The sequence below is a fragment of the Cynocephalus volans genome, chromosome 12 (genome assembly GCF_027409185.1).
Source record: "Cynocephalus volans isolate mCynVol1 chromosome 12, mCynVol1.pri, whole genome shotgun sequence".
Lineage (NCBI taxonomy): Eukaryota > Metazoa > Chordata > Mammalia > Dermoptera > Cynocephalidae > Cynocephalus > Cynocephalus volans.
Window position 1 is genome coordinate 63476239 of NC_084471.1, and position 22532 is coordinate 63498770.

Below are 22532 nucleotides of genomic sequence, written 5' to 3' on the forward strand. Positions count from 1 at the left end.
TGCCCATCAAATGGTCTTGGCACCATTGTCAAAAATCATTTGACAATGGTTTATATGCAAGAGTTTATTTCTGAGTTCTCTATTCTATTCCATTGGTGTATATTTCTGTGTTTATGCCAGCATCACACTGTTTTGATTATAATAGCTTTGTAGTAAGTTTTGGAATCAGGAAGAATGAGTCTTCCAGCTTTTTCTTCTTTTTCAAGATTGTTTTGACTATTCAGGGTCCCTCGATATTCTATGTGAATTTTAGGATAGGCTTTTTTCTTTCTCTCTCTCTGTCTCTCTTTTTTTTTTTTTAAAGATGACCGGTAAGGGGATCTTAACCCTTGACTTGGTGTTGTCAGCACCACGCTCAACCAGTGAGCGAACTGGCCATCCGTATATGGGATCCGAACCCGGGGCCTTGATGTTATCAGCACCGCACTCTCCCGAGTGAGCCACGGGCCGGCCCCCTTTTTTTTTTTTTTTGCAGCAAGTACTGGGATCCAAACCCTTGACCTTTGTGTTATAACACCACACTCTAACCAACTGAGCTAACTGACCAGCCAAGGCTTTTCTATTTTTGCAAAAAAAGTCATTGAGATTTTAATAGGGATTGCATTAAATCTACAGATTGTTTTGAGTAATATTGACATCTTAACAATAGTAAGTCTTCCAGTCCATGAACATGGGATGTATTTTTATTTATTTATGTCTTCTTTAATTTCTTTCAGCAATGTTTTGTAGTTCTCATTGTATAAACCTTTTGCCTCCTTGGTTAAGTTAATTCCTAAGTTTTTTATTTTATTTTTTTGTTTATTTTTTGGTGGCTGGCCAGTATGTATTATTTTTTTATGCTATTATAAATGGATTGTTTTCGGGCTGGCCGTGGCTCACTTGGGAGAGTGTGGTGCTGATAACACCAAGGCCACAGGTTTGGACCTTATATAGGGATGGCCAGTTGGCTCACTGGCTGAGCGTGGTGCTGACAACACCAAGCCATGGGTTGAGATCCCCTTACCAGTCATCTTTAAAAAATAATAATAATAAATAAATAAATAAATAAATAAATGGATTGTTTTCAAAATTTCCTTTTCAGATTGTTCGTTGTTAAAATTTAGAATGCAAATGATTTTTGTGTGTTGACATTGAATGAATCCTGGTATTTTGCTGAATTCATTTATTAGCTTTAACAGTTTTTATGACTGAAATCTTTAGGCTTTTCTGTGTATGAAATCATAACATCTGTGAACAGAGATAACTTTACTTCTGTATTTCCAACTTAGATGCCCTTTATTTATTTTTCTTGCCTAATTGCTCTGGCTAAAATTTTCAGTGCTGTGTTGAATAGAAGTGGTCAAAGAGGGCATCCTTGTCTTGCTCCTGACCTTAGAGGAAAAGCTTTTAGTTTTTCACCATTGACTATGTTTGCTGTAGGTTTTTCGTATATGGCTTTTGTTATGTTGAGGTAATTTCATTTATTCCTCATTTGTTGACTGTTTCTATCACTAAAGGGTGTTGAATTTTGTCAAATGCTTTTTCTGTATCAATTGAGATGATCATGTGATTTTTTTTCTTAATTCTGTTAATGTGGTGAATTACATTGATTGATTTTCATATATTGAGCCATCCTTACATTCCAGGAGTAAATTCCACTTGTTCATGGCATATAATCCTCTTAATATGATGCTGAATTCGGTTTGCTGAGGATTTTTGCATCAATATTCACAAGGGATATTGGTCTGTAGTTTTCTTTTTCCACAATATCTGTCTGCCTTTGTATGAGAGTAATGCTGTCCTCCTAGAATGAGTTAGGAAGTGTTCCCTCTTCTTTGATCTTTTGGAAGAGTCTGGGAAAGTTGGTGTTAATTCTTCTTTAAATGTTTGGTTGAATTCACTGGACCAGAGCTTTTCTTTGTTGGGAGGTTTTTGATTATTGACACAATCCCCTTAATTCAGATTTTCCATTACTTCATGATTTAGTTTTGGTAGGTTGGTTGTTTCTAGGAACTTTACTATTTCATCTAGATTGCCTAATTTGTTGGCATAACAATCGTTTATAGTACTCTTTTATAAACCTTTTTATTTCTGTAAAATAGGTTCTAATGTCCCCACTTTCATTTCTAATTTTAATAATTTGAGTATTCCCCCTGCCTTTTTTTCCCCTGAATTGATGTAGCTAAAGGTTTGTCATTTTTGTTCATCTTTTCAAAGGACCAACATTTGGTTTCACTGATTTTCTCTACCATTTTCTATTCTCTGTTTTATTTATCTCCACTCTAATATTTATTATTTCCTTTCTTATGCTAGTTTTGGATTTAGTTTGTTCTTCTTTAATCTCTTTCAATAATGGTTTTTAGTTTTCAATGTACAGGTTTTATACTTCTTTTGTTAAATTTATTGCTAAGATTTTGTTTTGGTTTGGTTTTTTGGTGGCTGGCCTGTGCAGGGATCAAATCCTAAATCTCAGTGTTATCAGAAACACTAAACAACTGAGCTAACTGTCCAGTCCTGTTCCTAAGTATTTTATTCTTGTTGATGCTATTACAAGTAGAATTGTTTATTCATTTTATTTTCAAATTACTAATTGCAAATGTATACAAATACCACTGGACTTTGTATATTGATCGTGTATCCTACAAATTTGATAAACACATTTATTAGTTCTTTCAATTTTTTTATGTGTGGAATCTTTGAGATTTTCTATATACAAGATCATGTTACGTGATAACAGAGATTGTTTTACTTGTTCCTTTCTAATATGGATACATTTAATTTCATTTTCTCATTTCATTATTCTGGCTAGAACACAATATTGAGTAGAAGTGGCAAAAGTGAGCATCCTTGTCTTGTTTCTTCTTTCGGGATTCTTATGGTTTTTTTTAAATATTATTTTTTTATTTATTTTTTTTATTTTTATTTTTTAACCCTGGACCTTAAACACGATTTTAATTGGAATTGTTTTTCTAAGTTAACTTTCAGTGTATGTTCCTAGAATACAGAAATATAATTCATATTTTTATATGTATTTGTATATTAATGTTTTTATTAATGTCACCTTGCTAAATTCACTTATTGGTTCTTTTTTAAAAATTTGGCTCGGGCCGAGCCCGTGGCGCACTCGGGAGAGTGCAGCGCTTGGGAGCGCAGCGACGCTCCCGCCGCGGGTTCGGATCCTATATAGGAATGGCCGGTGCACTCACTGGCTGAGTGCCGGTCACGAAAAAGACAAAAAAAAAAAAAAAAAAAAAAAAATTTGGCTCTAGGATTTTCTACATAAACAATTACATTGTTTTTAAATAAATATAGTTCTATGTCTTCCTTTCTAGTTTTATGCCATTTATTTTTTATTCTTTCTTCATTACACTAGTTAGAACTTCTAGTACAATGCTGAGAAAGAATAAACATTTTTGCTTTTTTGATAGATCTTAGGAGAAAAGGGTTAAATATTTTACCCTTTCCTATGTTGCTACACAGAAACTATAGAGTCCTAGGGATTCTCCAGGAATTTAGGGTCTAGTAATTTCAGGCAGTGTTGGCCTCCTTTTTGCCTAGTTCTTTCTTCCAATTTTGGCAGTGTATTCCTGGAGACCTACTTCTCTTCTTTCTTCTGTCTTTACTCTTATTTGTCAGGGGCTACTGCTGGGAACTCAAAAGTGAAAAAAATGGAGAGGCCCTGGACCCTTCCCATTGGCCTATTTCCTTTGGCTTCTTCCAGAGGTGAGTGGCAGCATCAGAGGAAACTTTATGCTACAACGATATGATGGAATTTATACCAGTTTTAGAAATCATCAGATGCCTTCTTCTCCTAATTTTTAGACTAGCATTACCCCTAAACCCAAGATGAAGCCCAATTCCTGAAGTTTTGGTTAGATTTGGAAAGAGTTACTGCTCAGCTGGTAAACACATTTTACTTGTGTTTTGCATTGGAATTAGAAAGGTGAAAAATAAAAGTTGCTCTGATTTGGTCTGATTTATAAATCTTTCCAGTTTCCCTGGACCACAATCAATGTATTCTTCTAATAAGAAGAACCATTTAAGGGTCCCCTACCACAGATCACCAGTTTTTCTTCCTTGTCCTTTATCCTTTCCAGAAAATACAGAGGACCTTTCCCTCATCTCATATATAGATTTAGGGTAAAATCTCAGGACAACAAGGATATGGAGCAGGACTAGCAGGGCTCAAAACGGGAAAGGCCAGTTTGTTATTATGGGGCAAAGATAATGAGGACAAAGTCTTGGCTGGGAAGAAATGTGTAAATATTTGCAAATGCTATGTTCCTTACTGTTTTGGAAGCTATCAGCTTCCAAACAGGAGGTTGGCTGCCCAACTGAGGCCCACATTCTGCAGCTTCAGCTCATTGGAATGGTAGGAAAGGATACCACCGAAACCCTCATTCATGAGAGTCAGAAGTGCAACAAGGGGGAAGGTATTGGCAATACTAACATCATTCCTAGGGATCTGGTGGTCCCTCAGGGAAGCTCATATAAACCCAGAACTCAACTTCCCTCCCTGGGGAATATATCGATGGTGGCAAATATACCGCTGGGGTGGCTGGTCTACCAGTTAGCTCAGATGGTGATTGAGTTTGCTGAGAAACCATCTTCCATGTTATTGGTATCACAGTTCAAAGCTTTTGCTGACAACATCATCCAGAGCTACAGGTTGAGTCTTGGAACATATAGAAAAATTAGGGAAAAAACTGAAGAAACTTCCAAGTTAAGAAACTTTCAATGTCTCTGGACAATGACAGTATAATCTATCAAATGTTCCATAGCTATTCCAAAGTGCTTTATGGGGAAAATGATTTAGGAATTTGTCCAGGCTTATTTCAGATATTCAATGCCATGTAGGAGACAAGTCTCCTTTCCCAGGAATGTGTTTAAGGATGGGACACAGTAAGTAGTTAGAAATGTTGGAGACCACTTAGGACAGATCTATGCTCTTTATTTCATCCCTGTGTTAAGCACACATGTGACTGGTGTTAGTCTTTCCCCTCTCCACTTAATAGGTGCCAGTCCCTATTTCTATCCCACTTCCACCCCCTTGTTTTCTTTCAGTCATCAAATATCGTGCATTTAATATGTAGTATGCATAAAAGATATCTTAATAAAGATTTTAATCTTTTCTCATTCATTTCCCCTGTACTTTCTAAATCCCCAACTGATGCTGTAGCTTGTTAATTTAATTTTTAAACAGAAAAGAGAAATAAAATGAGAGAATCATAAAAATCTAATCTCTCTTAATTATGAGTCTCCCTGGCTCCCATTATGAGCTGAGTAGGATTGTGGCAGGGACATATAGGAAATGCCAAAGAATGGGGTCTTAGGTACTGAGGTGGACTGTGTGACCAGGGGAAAAGGTTTGAGCAATCAGTACAAATGGTAAATATTTGCAGAGATCACATCCTTTACTGATCACAGGGGAAAGCAAATATCTCCTTTCCTCATGGGACACAACTGGGCAGACCAGGACTGAGGAGCAACCAAACCTACCAAGGCAGTCTCGCTTCTCAATGACTGGACTATGTGGTAATTTGGGGCCCCTAAAAGTGGGTGGAAATGAAACAGAGAAAGTCCCTGGTAAGCTGAAAATGAGCGAGACCAAGTGGGAGCAATTGGGTTGCATTTCCTATTTCCTGGCCCTTTACCAAAAAAAGTAAAGGAGGTCGGTGATGGATGGATCTTGAGTTCCTTTCAGACCACAGCCCTTAGAAAAACGGCTTGTATGTTTTGGGTTTCTCCCTTTCCAGGATACTCCACTCCAGACATGCATAGCCTCAGGCTCATCATGACACCAGTTGAGGTGCTTCTTTGCTATCTCCTCCTGCACCCCGTGGATGCCATTTCGTATAGAAAACAGACAGATGTCTCAATGCATCTTCCCTCATCCTTGGGATCCCAGTCACCCTCCTCAGAATCCTTGTCTTGCCAGACCCTGCTCCCAAAGTCCCTGCCTGGCTTCACCCATATGGCCCCTCTACCCAAGTTCCTGGTGGGCCTGGCTCTAAGGAATGCCCTGGAGGAAGCTGGTTGTCAGGCTGATGTCTGGGCCCTGCAACTTCAGCTCTACCACTGGGGTGGTGTGAACGCTACGCAGGTCCTCATCCGCCATCTTCAAGGGCTCCAGAAAGGCAGAAGCACAGGGAAGGCAGTGTCATTGGAAGCCCTGGCCTCTGCTCTGCACCTGTTAGCCAAAGAGCAGCCTGGCCCAGAGAGGACCCGACGCTCCCTTCCCACGGAGGACTGTGAGAATGAACAGGAGCAAGGTGTGCACAATGTTGTCAGGCTACTGCCGGGAGTGGGAACCTACTACAACCTGGGCACAGCTTTGTATTATGCTGCTCAGAACTGCTCAGACAAGGCCAAGAAACGAGGCCAAGATGGGGTCATAGATCTGGGTTATGACCTTCTGATGACCATGGCTGGGCTGTCAGGGGGGCCGATGGGTGTAGTGATCAGTGCTGCACTTAAACCTGCATTAAAGGCTGGGGTTCAGCAGTTGATTCAATATTATCATGATAAGAAAGAGGCAAACATTCCTCAACCAGAGGCCAGCCAGGAGGGGTTGGTGGGCACCTCAGAGGTGAGTGACCTGGAAGAAACAACTACTATTGCTCCTTTGGTACCAGAAGTAGTAAGTCCAGCTCCCTACTGGGGGTCAGCCTTATTCTGGAGGTATGACTTAGATCCTGGGGCTGAGAGTCTTGAGACATAAAAAAAAAATGTGGTAATTACAGAACGAATAAATCTAATATTCTGACAAGCTGTATGTTTGTATTCAAAATTCAAATCATTGATTTGTTATCCAGGAGGAACACAGTTCTGTAAAATGTAGGAATTTAAAAGTTTGGGGTTTGGAGCCAGAAGCTTTGGTTTTGAATTCAGGCTGCACTTGCCTCAGTGATCACTGATTAGTAACTTTTTTCTTGAATCTCGGGTTTTAAATTTCTAAAGTGGGGATAATAATAATCTTCACCTGAATGGGTTGATGTGGAACTTAATACAATGAATCAAAAGTGCTTATCAACAGCACCCTTAATAAATTGTTATTATTATTGTTACCTCAACCCTCCCTTTCCTATTCCAACAAGTCGAAATTCTGGTCCCACCCCTTCCTCTCGATCCCTTAGTGCCTCAGGGTGCTCAGGTTAGTTTCGGTTCCGCCGCCAGGAAGCGGTTCTCGAAAATCAGCTGTTTCAGTCGTGGGCTATTCCCTTAATTGGATTCCTCCCCTCGCATGCATGGGGCGGGGCTTACTCACTTTAGCTTCTCCACCAATCGCTGGGGCTGGAGATGCGGATCCGGCTCAGCTTGTCCCTCCCTGCGGAGAGGGCGGAGCTGTAGCAACGCCAATGAGCTCGCAGTTTGGGGAAGGGATTGGCTGAGTGGCAGCCAGTGTCAGTGCCGGAGTGGTTAGCTTCGCTCAGCCGCCAACTCAAGCCCGCTATGAAGGGGCGGGTCGGGGGACTGGCCGAAGTCGTGGGCGGGGTGGAAGGCACTGGTACCCAAGCTCACTCTGGGGACCGGAAGTCTTGACCCCAGCTACTGGAAGGCGTGGGGACTGCGACCTTAATCAGGTATGGCCCCTGATAGGGTGTGATGGGGGTGGATTTGGAGGTGAGGGTTCCTCCCTGGAAAGGGCAGCTGGCCCCAGGGGGTACGCATAGGAGGGGGCAGCTTCTGTCCCCAGGTTGAAATAGGAGCTGTAGTTTGCTTGGTGCTGGATCTTCTCCTCCTGTCCAGCCTAGCTGCCCAACCCTAACGCCCCCTTCCCAAAACTCCCTGAAGCCTCCGAGACTTGGAACCTGGCATTGTTGCGTTGGTTCGGTGTCTTAGCCAACGTTTTTGCCTCTGCTCTGCATTATATTTGATGTTCATCAAAAAACAACATCCAAGGCCGAGCCCGTGGCGCACTCGGGAGAGTGCGGCGCTGGGAGCGCGGCCACACTCCCGCCGCGGGTTCGGATCCTATATAGGAATGGCCGGTGCACTCACTGGCTGAGTGCCGGTCACGAAAAAGACAAAAAAAAAAAAAAAAAAAAAATCCAAAGATAGATACGGTTTATCAACTTTATTATGTCAAAAATATAAGGTACTTTTTTAAAGGTGAAAGAATTTGCCTAAGGTCACCCACAAAATCCAGTTCATTTCGGAAAAGCTTATTGAGGCTAGCTGGTTAGCTCAGTTGGTTGGAGCACAGTGTTGGTAATACCAAGGTCAAGAGTTCCGATAGGTCAGCCGCCAGCCCTGCCCCCCCCCCCCCCCCCCGCCAAGAAAGAAATCAGAAAAGCTTATTGAGTGCAAAATATGTGCCTAAGAGAGTGAGAGATAACTGAAGAAAAAAATAAGTATTACATCCCTTAACCTCAGTGTTTGCAGTCCATTTCTGGAGAGGAGGTTTTTTGTTTTGTTTTTTCATATTTAAATCTCAGGGTTTATTTGCTGCCTTGCTCCTTTAATAACAGCCAGTTAGTTCCGTAAGAACTGGTACCTCATCCTTTTTAAAATTTTTAAATTTTTTTTCTTAAAGCAATACAGGTACCTAGTTTAAAAAGTCTGCTTGGTGCATGGTGCTGCTTGGTGCACTGCTGCATGGTGCTGATTACACCAAGGTCCGGGGTTTGATCCCTGTACTGGCCAGCCAAAAAAAAGAAAAGAAAAGAAAAAAAAAAGTGAAGCACTACTAAAAGTGTTAAAATGAAAAATAGATGCCTGGGTCCAATCCCTCCTGTCCCCTGTTCTTACTTCTGAAGGAAGAAGGGCAGCTACTGTTTATTCATGCTGGGGGAAAAGACTCTCCCAGCCTAAACATTTTTCTTTGTGTTGTAATAAAATCATGCGACCTTTTTAAGACCACAGTTTTTGAGTGAAATTTTGGGGTCTCACGAAGTTGATAATCCATACGGAAAATCAGAGATTGACAGAGATCATAAAAATGTCACAGTCTTAGGAACTGAGTGATGTCTTGCATGGTATTTAGACATCTAGAATGGAGCTCCTGCTTCTTGCATGGAGGGGAGTGTAGGGTGTACTTACCTTATCCTCAAGAAGATTTCAGCCCCTAAAAAAGCTTCAAAGCCAGCAGGGCTCATGCTGTAATAAATACTTAAGACCAGAGCTGATCTTTAAATACCCCAGCATATGCAAATACAAATATAAACAAATAAATTTAAAATAAATTAATTGGAAGAGTTAGATAAAACAAGATAGTTGAAGTATTAATGTTTGTTGAAGCTGGATGATGAGTACATGGATGCTCCTTGTACTATTCACTCTACTTTGGTGTGTTTGAAAATTACCATTTAAGCAAAAAGACCCACATACTGGAGCTATTAAATAGCACTCCCTGAAAGAATGTACACCAAACTGATAGCAGTGGTTACTTCTGAGGAGGAGGGGAAAGGACCAAGATTGGGAGTGGGTTCAGTGTAGACTTTAATATTTTCTGTATGTTATTTACTTATATAATTTGAACACTTTTAGTTAGTAATAATAAACAATCATGAGACTATGGATAATTTAGTCCAGCAAAATTTCCAATTGGGAACCTGCATCCTTCCAACTCAGAGCCCAAATGGCCCAGTGGGAGGAGCTGCAGAATCTCGACAGCCCATTTCAGGATCAGCTGCACCAGCTCTACTCACAAAGCCTTCTCCCGGTGGACGTTCGACAGTGCTTGGCCATTTGGATTGAAGATCAGAACTGGTGAGGTCTTCAGGAAATTGGGGGGATGAGGAAGGTGGTTCCTTCTGATCCCCAAGGATCCTGGAGACATCAGGGGAAGGAAGGGGTTGAAGGCCTCAGACAGCAGCAATGCTGCAGAGACACTAATCCTTGTCATTCCTGGTCCCCAGGAAGGAGGCTATAATGGGCAATGATTCCAAGGCTGACATGCTGTTCTTCCACTTCTTGGACCAACTGAACTCTGAGTGTGGTCGCTGCAGGCAGGACCCTGAGTGCTTGTTGCTACGGCACAACTTGCGAAAATTCTACCGGGATATTCAGGTACTTGGAGGAGTTGGGAATAACAGGGTAGGACTGGGAGCTGAGTGTAGAGGCGTAAGGTTTGGGGTGTAAAACAGTACCTGGAGGTTCAAAGGGAGGGGGCAGATCTGTGAACAGGGGGACAGAGTCTGGACTTGGGGGATCACTGGCAGAGAGAAGGTACAGAGTCTAGATGACACTGTTGGTAGGGTTTCAGGATTTGGAGGACCAGTGGTGAAAAGGGAAAGGACTGGGGATCCTGAAGGAGTGGGAAATACTGTAGACATTGGTGGTGGGGAGGGTCTGGGGTGGTAGGTCATTGAGGGTGGTTGAACTGGATCAATCCTTTCTCTTTTCTTACTCTAGGCCTTTCCCCAGGGCTCTACCCAATTGGCTGAGATGATTTTTAATCTTCTTCTGGAAGAAAAAAGAATTCTGATCCAGGCTCAGAGGGCTCAGTTGGTGAGGACAATTTGTTGGTGATGTTGGAAGCTCCTGGAGTAGAGAGGGACCATGGAAAGGACTCGGGAATTTGTTTCAGAACAGGATCCCCCTATATCTTGTGGTATAATGTCAGGCCAGGATTTTTGGGATGAGAGATCAGAGTTGAAATGTACTCAGAATTTCTTATTTTAGGAGCAAGGCAAGCCAGCTCTTGAAGCACCTGTGGAGAGCCAGCAGCCTGAGACTGACTCCCGGATCCTGGATTTAAGGGCTATGATGGAGGTTGGTAGATGTGGCAAGAGTTGAGGTGGGCAGGGCTCAACCTACCTTCTCCTCAGAAGTAGCCTCACAGGGTCTCATCCCCTCCACAGAAGTTGGTGAAATCCATCAGCCAACTGAAGGACCAGCAGGATGTCTTCTGCTTCCGATATAACACTCAGACCAAAGGTAGGAAGCACAACAAAGGGTGGGAGAGAGACAGGTGCCTGCTGGGAGGCCAAGGGTGGAAGAGAACAGAAGGAACAAAAGGGGAAAGCTCCAGAGAGCAATAGTTAACCTTTGGCCACACCTCTCTGACTACAGTCTTGCTTCCATACAAGATAAAAGTGCCAATGTGTTGCAGAGGTTGAGCTGGATGTGTGGCTGAGGGACAGCTAGTGAATGTTGGAAGAAAGGCATGGAAAACTGACTTAGCAGATTGAGTGGGCTTCTCCAAGCATGACCATTCTGAATTGGCCTGAGGGTCCCATAGGTGCCTTTGCTTTGCTTGGTTTCCCTCCAAAGTTCCCCCTTCCTGAGACCCTGGTCAGGACAGAGAGGAGAAGGAGCCCCTAGTCTGACTCTTACTTCTGCCATCCAGGGAGGACATCCTCTTTGGATCCCCATCAGGCCAGACAGCAGCAGCTTCTGCAAGAAACTCTTAATGAACTGGACAAGAGGAGAAAGGTGGGAGGCAGAGGACAGAGGGAGTGGGAAGCAGGGAACTGAGAAACGTGGGATCTTGAGGCCCTGGCCCCTTATCCTTGGCTTCTTTGTTTCCTCATCCCCAGTTGGATGGTCAGGGTGATGATGACAGGTGCTCAGCACTCATATTATTTTTTTCCTAGGAGGTGCTGGATATCTCCAGAGCACTACGAGGCCGATTAACTACCCTAATTGAGCTACTGCTGCCAAAGTTGGAGGAGTGGAAAATCCAGCAACAAAAATCCTGCATTGGAGCTTCCTTGGACCATGGGTTGGAACAGCTGGAGAAATGGTGAGAGGCACCTCCCCATCTGCATGCTCAACCCCACCCTAGTCCTAGCCACCCTCTGTGATTTGAAACTTGTAGTACTATGTATACAGCAAGAAGTATTCTCATTAGTCTGTACTCCCTAGAATGATTCAAGCTCCCTTGTCTGACTGCAGCAGCTATACTCTGCTCTTCATCCCCACCACCCAAGGAACACAGAGCCTAGTCTTTGCTTTGGTGAAAGTAATGGATTAATCCACAATCTGTTCTCTCCTTCCTTTTTTTTTTTGGCGGCTGTCAAGTATGGGGATCTGATCTTCATTTTTAATTACCCAAGAAATAAATTTTCTACTTTTTTTTTTTGACTGCAGTGAATATACTGCCAAACAAGAAAGAAAATTACCTATTATCTTACTACCCAGATATAGATTAAACAAAAATTGAATCGTATTGTTCGTACTATTTTGAAACCTGTGGATTTTTTAAAAACTTAGCAGTATATTATATTTACCAGTGTTACTTCTAATGACTTCAAAATAGTCCCCTATGTGGTGGTAACATAATTTAATTAATGAGTTCCTATTTTTGGTCATTTAGGTTATTTTCAATTTCTTGCTGTTTTTTTCCAGTAAACTTTTTATTTTATAGTAATTTTATTGTGATATGGAAAAAAATCACTAATGTGTCCTTCAACATACTTGAAAAATATCTACTCTTTTAAATATTTTCTCATGAGAAAATTTATTATAGTTTAAACTTTAAAAAATATACCATAACTATTCCTGTAAATTGAAAAACAGGTGTACAGTGCTTAGGGTACAGGACCAGCATTTAAGTTGCAGTTGCAGACATACCCATTATCATATAGAGCTTGGAAAACTATGGCCTCCGAGTGATTTCTTGCAGTTTTAAACAGTGCTACAGTAAATGTCCTTATAGCTACATCTTTGTTTATATTCCTAATTATTTCTATACTTGCAAATTCCCAGAATTGTTATTCCTGGGTAAAATATGTACCTTTTCTTCTTGGTGGTGACATTGTTACTGTGTTGATCCTTTGTTCCATTGTTTTTAATAGAAAAAACTTTCTTGCTTTTTCTGGTTATAAATATAGTGTATATCAATTGAAAAATATTCAGACAACTTACAAGAGAAAAGAAAGTAAAAACCACTCATAATCTGATCACCCAGAGGCACCCACTATTAATGTTTTTGAATATGCTTTTCCCAGATTTCTCTATGTAGATATACAAATATACATCTATTTTATTTATTTTTTATTTTTATTTTTATTTTTTTAAACTGAACCCACGGCCTTGGAGTTATCAGCACCACACTCTCCCGAGTGAGCCATGGGCTGGCCCCAAATATACATCTATTTTAAACAGAAGTCAGAGCACATCATATATGCACTGTCCTGTAATTTTTTAAATTTATTTTTGGACATATAAAAATAGTTTTCCATGGAAAATATACTTTTATATAATATAAAATATTATATATTATAGTACATGTAAGATACATTTTTCCATATAAAAAATTTGAGCCTATATCACTGTTTTTAATGGTTACATAGGATTAGTTACATAGTAATGGTTACATAGCATTCCATGATGTGAATATACCATAATTTATATAAGCAATACCAATTGTTTCTAATTTTTCTATTATAAATATTTCTATTACAAATATTTCCTTAGGATATAGCTTAGCCTTTTCTTCAGACTTTTTTTTTTTTTTTTTTACTGCTGGCCAGTACAGGGATCTGAACCTGTGACCTTGGGGTTATTAGGAGGATATAGCTTAGAATGGAATACTGTAAAGTGTATGCACATTTTTTGAGGCTTTTAAAAAGATAGTTCCAAACTGCCTCCAGAAAAGTTGTCCAAATCTTTTTTCTCATATGTGGTGTATGGTTGTTTTCCTATCACCACATTGCGTATTATTATTGTTTTTTATTATAGAGACAGTAAAGTATAACAGTTAAAAGTATGTGTTCTGCAGCCAGACTGCCTGGGATCAAATATAAGCTTCATTCCTTACTAGTCGTATGACCTTGAGCAAGTCACTTTAACATTCCTGTGCCTCAGTTTTATCATCTGTAAAATGGAGTCATAATAATACCTGCCTCATAGGGTTGTTGAGAGGATTAAATGCATTAATATGTGTAAAGCGTTTAGTGTAAATTGTACACCTCAAGCATCATATGAAAGTTAGCTATTATTCTTTTTTTTTTGCTGCTTCATTTTTTCTTTTATTTGCAGGAGGAGTTGAAACAAATTTTAAAGGTGTTTTTCATTTTTTTCCCCTAAACATTAATCATTCAAGTAAAACCAACTTAACTATAGAAATGTAGCAAAGTAAGGGGAAAGTAGCACAACAACCCAAGAAGCAAAGGTTGGGGGGAGTGGGGAGAGGTGGGTGCAGTCCCAACCTATGCATAAATGCCATATGATTCACCTGCTCAGGACCACCTCTCCAAAAGGAAACCCAGTTTTTATTTTGTTTGTTTTTGACGGCTGGCCAGTATGGGGAACCGAACCCTTGACCTTGGTTACAAGGCTGTGCTCTAACCAACTGAAAGGTTATCTATTATTCTAAGGCCAAGGGTTCGGTTCCCCATACAGGCCAGCCAACAACAAGAAAAAAACCCATAAATAAGTAAAATTAAATAACAACAAAAAAGAAAGCTATTATTTTCTTAATAAACATTTTTATCAGTTTTGTATGTGAAAATGGCTTTGATAGTCATTTCTTGGATTATGAATCATGTTGAATAATATTTCCTGGTTTTATATCCTTCCTGGTTTGTTTGGTTTTTTTTGCCCCAATCAGTTTCTGATTCTCTTGGTTAAAGGAAAGCTCTCAGAGCCTGGATGGAAGCTCCAGGAAGCTCATGGATTCCTTCTCCCTGGATTCTGTCATACAGGTTCACAGCTGGAGCAAAACTTTTGTTTCACCTGCGGCAGCTGCTGAAGGAGCTGAAGGGATTGAGTCTGCTGGTTAGCTATAAGGACGACCCTCTGACCAAAGGGGTAGACCTACTAAAGGCTCAGGTCACAGAGTTGCTACAACGTCTTCTCCACAGGTGTAGAGGGAGGGACCTGTGGGGAGAGACTGAGGGAAGGAACAAGGGGAGCCATTCTTGCAGATACTGAGCTATATATTCTCTCCACACCTCTCTCCCCAGAGCCTTTGTGGTAGAAACCCAGCCCTGCATGCCCCAAACTCCCCATCGACCCCTCATCCTCAAGACTGGGAGTAAATTCACCGTCCGAACAAGGTTAGCATTTCAGAGCTCATTCCTGTTTTCTTTTTCCAACCTTGCTGTTGTGCATTTTCCAGTTCTTGGCCTTTGCTTTTCCCTTTCCCCTCCATACCTCCTCTTCTAATCCCTTTCCTTACTTTTTTCAAACATTTGGCCTATGCAGGAAGTTGAGGTTGACTGCTTTTCCCCTTCTGCCTCCCTTTCTCCCCCAGGCTGCTGGTGAGACTGCAAGAAGGCAGTGAGTCACTGACTGTGGAAGTCTCCATTGACAGGTAAATTGGGGCAGGTGAATGGTAGGGCCAAGGGGTGGCCAGGACATGAGCTGGTGGGGTAGAGAAGATACCCAGTCTTCTGGGCCCTGGGCCTGTCTTCTTTCCCCTTCCATTCCTATCTCATAGAAATAATAACTCATCTCTTTTGTTGAGCACTTTCTGTGTGACATGTAGCATGTCAAATACTTAATTGTCATAGCAGCCCCCTGAGTTAGGTATTACCATTGCGGCGTACAAATAAGGAAAAAGTCTCAGAGAGATTATGTCTCTTCTGCAAAGCCACATAGCTAGTGAGCTGTAGTCAGGTTTGAACCCAGGTCTGTCTGATCCCAAAAACAAAATTCCTAATTTCTATAATCTTTTGCTTCCCAATGATTTTTTTCTTTTTCTTTTCTTTTTTTTTTTTTTTTTTGTATTTCTTTTTAGGAATCCTCCTCAATTACAAGGGTAGGTACCCAACTAGGACACTACAAATATTTATGCACAACCTGACCTACACAACCACATTTGGCATGCCTGGTGGGAGGACAGACAAGGAGGGGGATTTGGGTGGCATATGGACAAAGGGAGAAGGGGAGATCTGAAATGAAGTGGATCTTTTGTTGTTTTCCTGCTGAGTTTTAGAATAACTCTGCTCCTTTTCTCCATATATCTTTTCCCCCCCGGAACAGCTTCCGGAAGTTCAACATTCTGACCTCAAACCAGAAAACTTTGACACCTGAGAAGGGGCAGAGTCAGGGCTTAATTTGGGACTTTGGCCACCTGGTAAGAATGGTCAGCAGCTCACGCTTCTAGTCCAAAGGAACAGGGGCTAGGGGAAGTTCCCAGGGCTTGAGAAGTCTTCAGACAAACCAGGGGTTCTCTACTTTGACATTCTCTCTCTTTCCCCTCAATTCACAGACTCTGGTGGAACAACGTTCAGGTGGCTCAGGAAAGGGCAGCAATAAGGTGAGGCATGGACAGAGGATTGGGGGGCAGGAGGAACTTTCCAAAAGACCGTCTGATCACTGTGTCTTTGGCTATCTCAGGGGCCACTGAGTGTGACAGAGGAACTGCACATCATCACCTTCACAGTCAAATACACCTACCAGGGTCTGAAGCAAGAGCTGAAAGTGAGTGAAAATGGAGAACTGGGAGAGATGAAGCAGATTTGGATGAAGGCATAAATAAAGAGGGGGATTAACAGAAGCTTATTGGGGTGGGATATCACCCTTTGCCCCTACCAGATGCCTGCAGTTAGAAACATCACATTCCTCTGCTGACATTTCGGTCTTCTTTCCAGACGGACACCCTCCCTGTGGTGATTATTTCTAACATGAACCAACTCTCAATTGCCTGGGCCTCAGTTCTCTGGTTCAATCTGCTCAGCACAAACCCCCAGGTAGGCAGTGGGGCCAACATGTGAAGGGTAGAGAGGAGGGGTGTGAAAGCTTGGTGTGAAGGTATGCTTCTGAGCCATACTGCTCTCCTTCCACCCTTGCAGAACCAGCAGTTCTTCTCCAGCCCCGCCAAGGCTCCCTGGAGCTTGCTGGGCCCTGCTCTCAGTTGGCAGTTCTCCTCTTACATTGGCCGAGGCCTCAACCCAGAGCAGCTAAGCATGCTGAGGGACAAACTATTTGGTACAGATCTCCTTTTCTCTCAGCCTTTCCCCAGCCTTAGTCTGCCCTAGCCCTCTCCTATCTATTACAGGCTTTGCCTCCTTCTGACATCTGAACTCTCTGTGGCTATCTGTCCCACAGGGCAGAACTCTAGGCTTGAGGATGCTTTGTTGTCCTGGGCTGACTTCACTAAGGTAACTCCCTGCATCCTGTGTAGCTAGATCTAGCCCCCAATCCAAATGTCGTCCCTTCCCCCATTACTCATTCCTGATACCGGGGGAAACTCCACATTCTTCCTGCCTTCCCATTCCTCCTTCAGCGGGAGACTCCCCCTGGCAAGCTACCATTCTGGACATGGCTGGACAAAATTCTGGAGCTGGTACATGACCACCTGAAGGATCTCTGGAATGATGGGTAAGTCCTTGGTCAACCTTCCTGTGCAGGCCTGTGCTTTCTGGGGTTGGGAGTGGACTTTGTGCGCCCTCATGTGGCAAACAGAGAGAGCAAAAACAGGTGTGAAGTCACACCCCCTCACATTTATAATAGTAGTAGCCAGTATTTGCCAACTATCTACTGTGTTCCACAGCCTGCTGGGTGCTCTTCATGAATTCTCCCACTTAATCCTTACAGTCTTGCTGAGTGGTGGGTGTTACCACTGCAAATGAGGAAACTAAATCTCAGAGAAATTAAAGAACTTATCCAAGCAAGAGTTGGGATTCAAACCCAGGTCTATGTGACTCCAAACCCATGCTCTTTCCACCATCCTGCCTGCCAGTTTGTACAGCACTTGACCTTTACAAAGTGCTTTTCATCTATGTGATCTCACTGACTTCTCATGCCTCTTTGAACCTTGGGAGGATGGGTATTGTCAGTAAAGTGAATGACTTGGACAAGATGGAAAAGTTTGTAAGTGGCAGAGCTAGGGCCACAACCTGTCTCTCTCTCCCCATAAAAAGGGGAGTCAGGGGCAGGAGACTAGGGGAGCCTCACAGCTGCCTTCTGTGCTCCAGACATATCATGGGCTTTGTGAGCCGGAGCCAGGAGCGCCGGCTGCTGAAGAAGACCATCTCTGGCACCTTTCTACTGCGCTTCAGTGAATCATCAGAAGGGGGCATTACCTGTTCCTGGGTGGAGCACCAGGACGATGGTCAGCTGCTCTGCCCTGCTGTTCCCACAGCCTCTCCTTTCTGCCTGGCTCACTTTTGGCCCTCTGCAGACCCTTGGCTTCCCTGGCTCTGTCCTTAATCCCTCATCAAGTTTGGGGTTGGGCAGGAAGGGCAGGGACCTCAGGCACAACTTGTTCCTCAAGCCTGCCTATTCCTGCATTCACTCTCCAGATAAGGTGCTCATCTACTCTGTGCAGCCCTACACCAAGGAGGTGCTGCAGTCACTACCACTGACCGAAATCATCCGCCACTACCAGCTGCTCACTGAGGAGAACATACCTGAGAACCCACTGCGCTTCCTCTATCCCCGAATCCCCCGGGACGAGGCTTTTGGGTGCTACTACCAGGAGAAAGGTAGGACTCATTGACATACTTCATTGCTAGATTACAAGGATCCTCATACATCATAAATCCAACTCTTTTGTTTCAAACATGGGAAAACCGAAATGCAAAGAAGTTAAGGGATTTGTCAATGGGGCACTGCTAGTTAGTAGAGAGATATGACTCTCAGGACGATCTACACTAGGCACCCCTTGGGTTATGTGTCCAACCTGCTGATCTACCCTGCCCCCTGTGTATGTTCCCAACAGTTAATCTCCAGGAACGGAGGAAATACCTGAAACATAGGCTCATTGTAGTCTCTAACAGGTGAGATATGAACCTTCGTCCATTCTCTCTAATCCTTTTTGGCTGATATAGTGACTCTAACTTGCCCAATTCCAGTCTCTCCAGCCTTCTTTCCCTACTGACCCACATTCTCCAGCCCTCTAGGTTTTTCCTGTTCTTCTAGTCCCTCTCCTCTCTCGTGTTTTCCTGATGCAGTCCTTAGTTGTCTCCACAAGAGTTCCCTGATAATAATGGTCACAATGCCTGGGCACCAGCTTTATGCCAAGCATAGTGCTAGATTTTTTTAAAAGATTTTTTCATTTAGTCCTTATGTCGACCCATTAGAGTATGTAATAATAGTAGATACATTTATTGAAAGTTTATTATGTGCCAGGCCTGGGCCAAATGCTTTGTGTTCGTTTTCTCATTTTATTGAATCTTCACAATAGTCCTGTGAAGCAGACCCTGTTATTATTGTTTTCAGCTGAGAAAACTGAAGTTTAGCATGGTGAAGTGGCATACTTAAGGTACATGGCTAATATATGATCCAGGTCTGTCAGATTCCAAAGCCCTGTCTTTAACCATCCTATTGCCTCTTGAGAATTATTAGGCATTGTTGTTCCCATTTACAGATGATTAATCTGAGGCAAAGAGAGGTTAGGTAACTTGTCTAAGGTCACCCAGCTAGTAAATGATGGGACTCAGACTCTAGCAAGCCTGATTCTAAAGCCTGTGCTCTTTAGCCCTCTGTTGTACTACCTTCTTAGACTAGAGAGACAACCTCTGCTTGCTCTACTATTCCCCATATCACCTACACCACTGAACCCTGCCCCTTTGTCTGTCTGGGGATCCAGACAGGTGGATGAGCTGCGACAACCGCTGGAACTGGAGCCAGAACTGGAGTCATTAGACCTGGAGCTGGGCCTGGCACCAGAGCCAGAGCTAGGGCTAGGCCAGGAGTTAGAGCCACTGCTAGAATCAATGCTGGACCTTGGGCCCACATTTGAGCCCACTCTGGAGCCTGTACTGGAGCCTGTGCTGGAGGCCACTCTGGAGCCTGCACTGGAGCCCAAGCTAGAGCCTGTGATGGAGCCCACTCTTGATCCTGTGCTGGAGCCCAAGCTAGAGCCCATGATGGAGCCCACACTATGCTTGGTATCCCAAAGAGTTCCAGAGCCAAATCTGAGACCTGTATCACAGCCAGTGCCAGAGCCAGATTTGCCCTGTGATCTGAGACACCTCAACACTGAGGGAATGGAAAGTAAGTGATGAGATGGGTCTAGGGAAGGGGGGACACATTTCCTTACCCATCTCCCCTCCCTCATCCATTGCAGAAGAGGCTGAGCTCCAAGCTCCTTATTGGAGAGAGACTCCTTTCCTGATGATTACATTTATTAGGATATGCACATGCCTCCCCCAACCTACTGTTCCTCCATTCCCCAAATCCCCCCTCAGGCACTATTTAGGCCTTTCTTGCCATCCTCCCTCACTTTCCCTGCTAGGTTGGGAACTCCCAACTAAGATCAGGGCCTGACTTCTCTCTTTGGATTACCTAGTCTTCAGAAACTGTATGAAGATTGAAGAAATCATGCAAAATGGTGACCCACTGTTGGCTGGCCAGAACACCGTAGATGAGGCCTACGTCTCCATCCCCAGCCATTTCTACACCGATGGACCCTTGATTCCTTCTGACTACTAGGAATTACATTTCCTTTGTTTTTTACGTGTCTCTTGTCTTCCTACTCCCCATGTCATGATGTTCTTCTTCAAGGATGGGAAATCAGGCATGTGCCCCTTCTAAGCTGGGTTAACCCTGGGATTTGGGGTGAGAGGTGAAAGCATAACATGGGTATGGAAGGGGCACCAACAAATCAGAACAGATGCTGGCCATAGTTCTAAATAGGATCCTGGCAGCTGTCTGCTGTGCTGGGAGGCGTAAGGATCCTGGGAGCAGGCCAGGATGTTGGGAGGTACTTGGACGGCTCAGGGCAGTGGCATCTTTTCAGTATGGAAGGATTTTTAACATTTTAATACCTGTTGAGGCTAAACTGGTGCACGCTAGCACAGGTGTGTGATAGGACTCCATCTCTCCCTTCTGGTTCCTTCATGTCTAAGATAACCTTTGCCTTTCTTCCTTTCATTCCTGACTCAAGTCCTAAATTTCTTTTTTTTTTTTTTTTTTTTGTGTCTTTTTTGTGACCAGCACTCAGCCAGTGAGTGCACTGGCCAGTCCTATATAGGATCCGAACCCGCGGCGGGAGCGTTGCCGTGCTCCCAGCACTGCACTCTCCCGAGTGCGCCATGGGCTCGGCCCCTAAATTTCTACTTTTCCTGTGGAGCTTTCTGTCTCAGCCTACCATGTGAAGCTCCACCCTGAAGAGAGGGATAAGTAGACCTCTTCTTACCAGTCTCCTCCCCTGTTCTGTCCCCTAAGCTGGCTGCACCCATTCCTGCCCCATGAAGTGGTCTTGCCAATCTAACATGCCTGTGAAGCTTTGCACACTAATTTATGCTGCTTGGTCTTCACTTCCTTAATGCTTAGGAGACTAACCGCTCCCAGAGGCCAGGGATAGTAGTGTTGCTGGGAATTTAGGAACAGCTTTTTATAGTATTGGATAGAGTTTGGTGTTTTTACAGAGGAAGAGAAGCTCTGGGTCTTAGCTATTTCTCTGTGAAGATATCATCCCCTTTCTTTTGTAGCATACATTGTGGTTTTTTGAGGAGGGGAGACGGCGGGTGGGGGGCCAGTATGGGGATCTGAACCTGTGACCTTAGTGTAATAAGGCCGCTCTCTAACCAACTGAGATAACTAGCCAGCATGTTGTATCATATATTGTTTACCTGAAAGGAAGGTTTCTTTTCCTTGGGTGTGGACCTGGGCTAGACCAAGTTCCTGGAACTTAGAACCTTGATGGTTTATTATAGGACTCTGGACACCTCACACCTTAGCCATTCCCAAGGAACCTCAGGGAGCAACTGCCATTTTTCTAAGATGTGCTTCTGGTGTAACTTGAGATATAAATGAAAGTGAGGCCCTGCACATGTGGCTGTTTCCTGCCTGGTATGTCAGAGGAACAGTCCTGTTCAAAAAGGGGCTCTTCTGAGCAGAAATGGCTAATAAACTTTGTGCTGCCTTGGAAGAGTTTTGTCTCTGAACTTCTTTACTCTCTGCTAACAAAGACTAAGATTCTTAGGGATACCAACAAGCCACATAGGAACAAGAATATGGTCAGCGCAAATGTGGCCTCTCTTCTACCCACTCCTATGCCTCTTGTCATGTTTCTTCTTCCCTCCCTATTTGGAGCAGCTCCTTCTGTCTTTTAGACTCTTCCTGGGGGGCTTTGAGCTATATATGTGTTGGAGGAGGGGAATGGGTATTTATATAACTATGCCATTGTCACTCAGGTGGTTGGTGGCAAAGCTAAGATATAAGCCTGACTCTGTCTGAGACCAAAACCCACGCTCTTTTGACATTGCAACTATGGAGAAAAGGAAAGGAAATAATAACTAGTCCTTTCCTCTGTTTTTTTTTTTTTTTTTTTTTCCGAAAGACAGGTTAGCTCCCCTTGGGGAAGCAAACTCCCTTCTGAAGGGGCCCACAGATGTCTTTTAAGGGAGAATCTCACTGGTTTGGGGGATTTACCTTCATCTTCCTGGAATGCCCTTCCTGTTCAAAGCTGAACTGTGACTTTCAATCCTGCAGTGATGAGGGCTCCTGTCTTTGGCCAAACACTCTTAGCCAAGAAAGCAGGGAAGGAGGCACTGAATCAGGGAGCAAATGACCCCTAGGTGTGTCCCCACTTCCTAATTTAACCCCTTGTAATCCCATTCTGCTTGCTCAGCTATACAGGGATTAATACCAAAAAGATCCAGTTATTTTTTTTGGTGGCTGGCCATTATGGGGATCCAAACCCTTGACCTTGGTGTTAGAACACCGCACTTTAACCAAAGATCCAGTTATACTATACCCTGGGGGTC

The 22532-nt window shown here is 43.2% G+C and overlaps 2 protein-coding genes across 2 annotated transcripts; both read left to right on the forward strand.

The window, feature by feature from the left end:
* Positions 1–5498: 5498 nt before the first annotated feature.
* APOF (apolipoprotein F) lies at positions 5499–6700 on the forward strand. The gene is made up of 2 exons (XM_063115655.1): positions 5499–5514; positions 5736–6700. The coding sequence occupies exons 1-2, from the start codon at positions 5499–5501 to the stop codon at positions 6698–6700; spliced, it is 981 nt and encodes a 326-aa protein (XP_062971725.1).
* A 771-nt stretch (positions 6701–7471) lies between these two features.
* On the forward strand, positions 7472–21682 carry STAT2 (signal transducer and activator of transcription 2). The gene is made up of 24 exons (XM_063115491.1): positions 7472–7562; positions 9553–9690; positions 9840–9990; positions 10336–10431; positions 10606–10695; positions 10785–10860; positions 11273–11358; positions 11520–11668; positions 14574–14732; positions 14835–14927; positions 15125–15184; positions 15611–15631; positions 15856–15949; positions 16085–16132; positions 16213–16296; positions 16467–16565; positions 16668–16803; positions 16924–16976; positions 17102–17196; positions 17793–17929; positions 18120–18302; positions 18539–18596; positions 19409–19815; positions 20111–21682. The coding sequence occupies exons 2-24, from the start codon at positions 9560–9562 to the stop codon at positions 20251–20253; spliced, it is 2649 nt and encodes an 882-aa protein (XP_062971561.1). The 5' UTR covers positions 7472–7562; positions 9553–9559; the 3' UTR covers positions 20254–21682.
* The last annotated feature ends 850 nt before the right edge of the window (positions 21683–22532 follow it).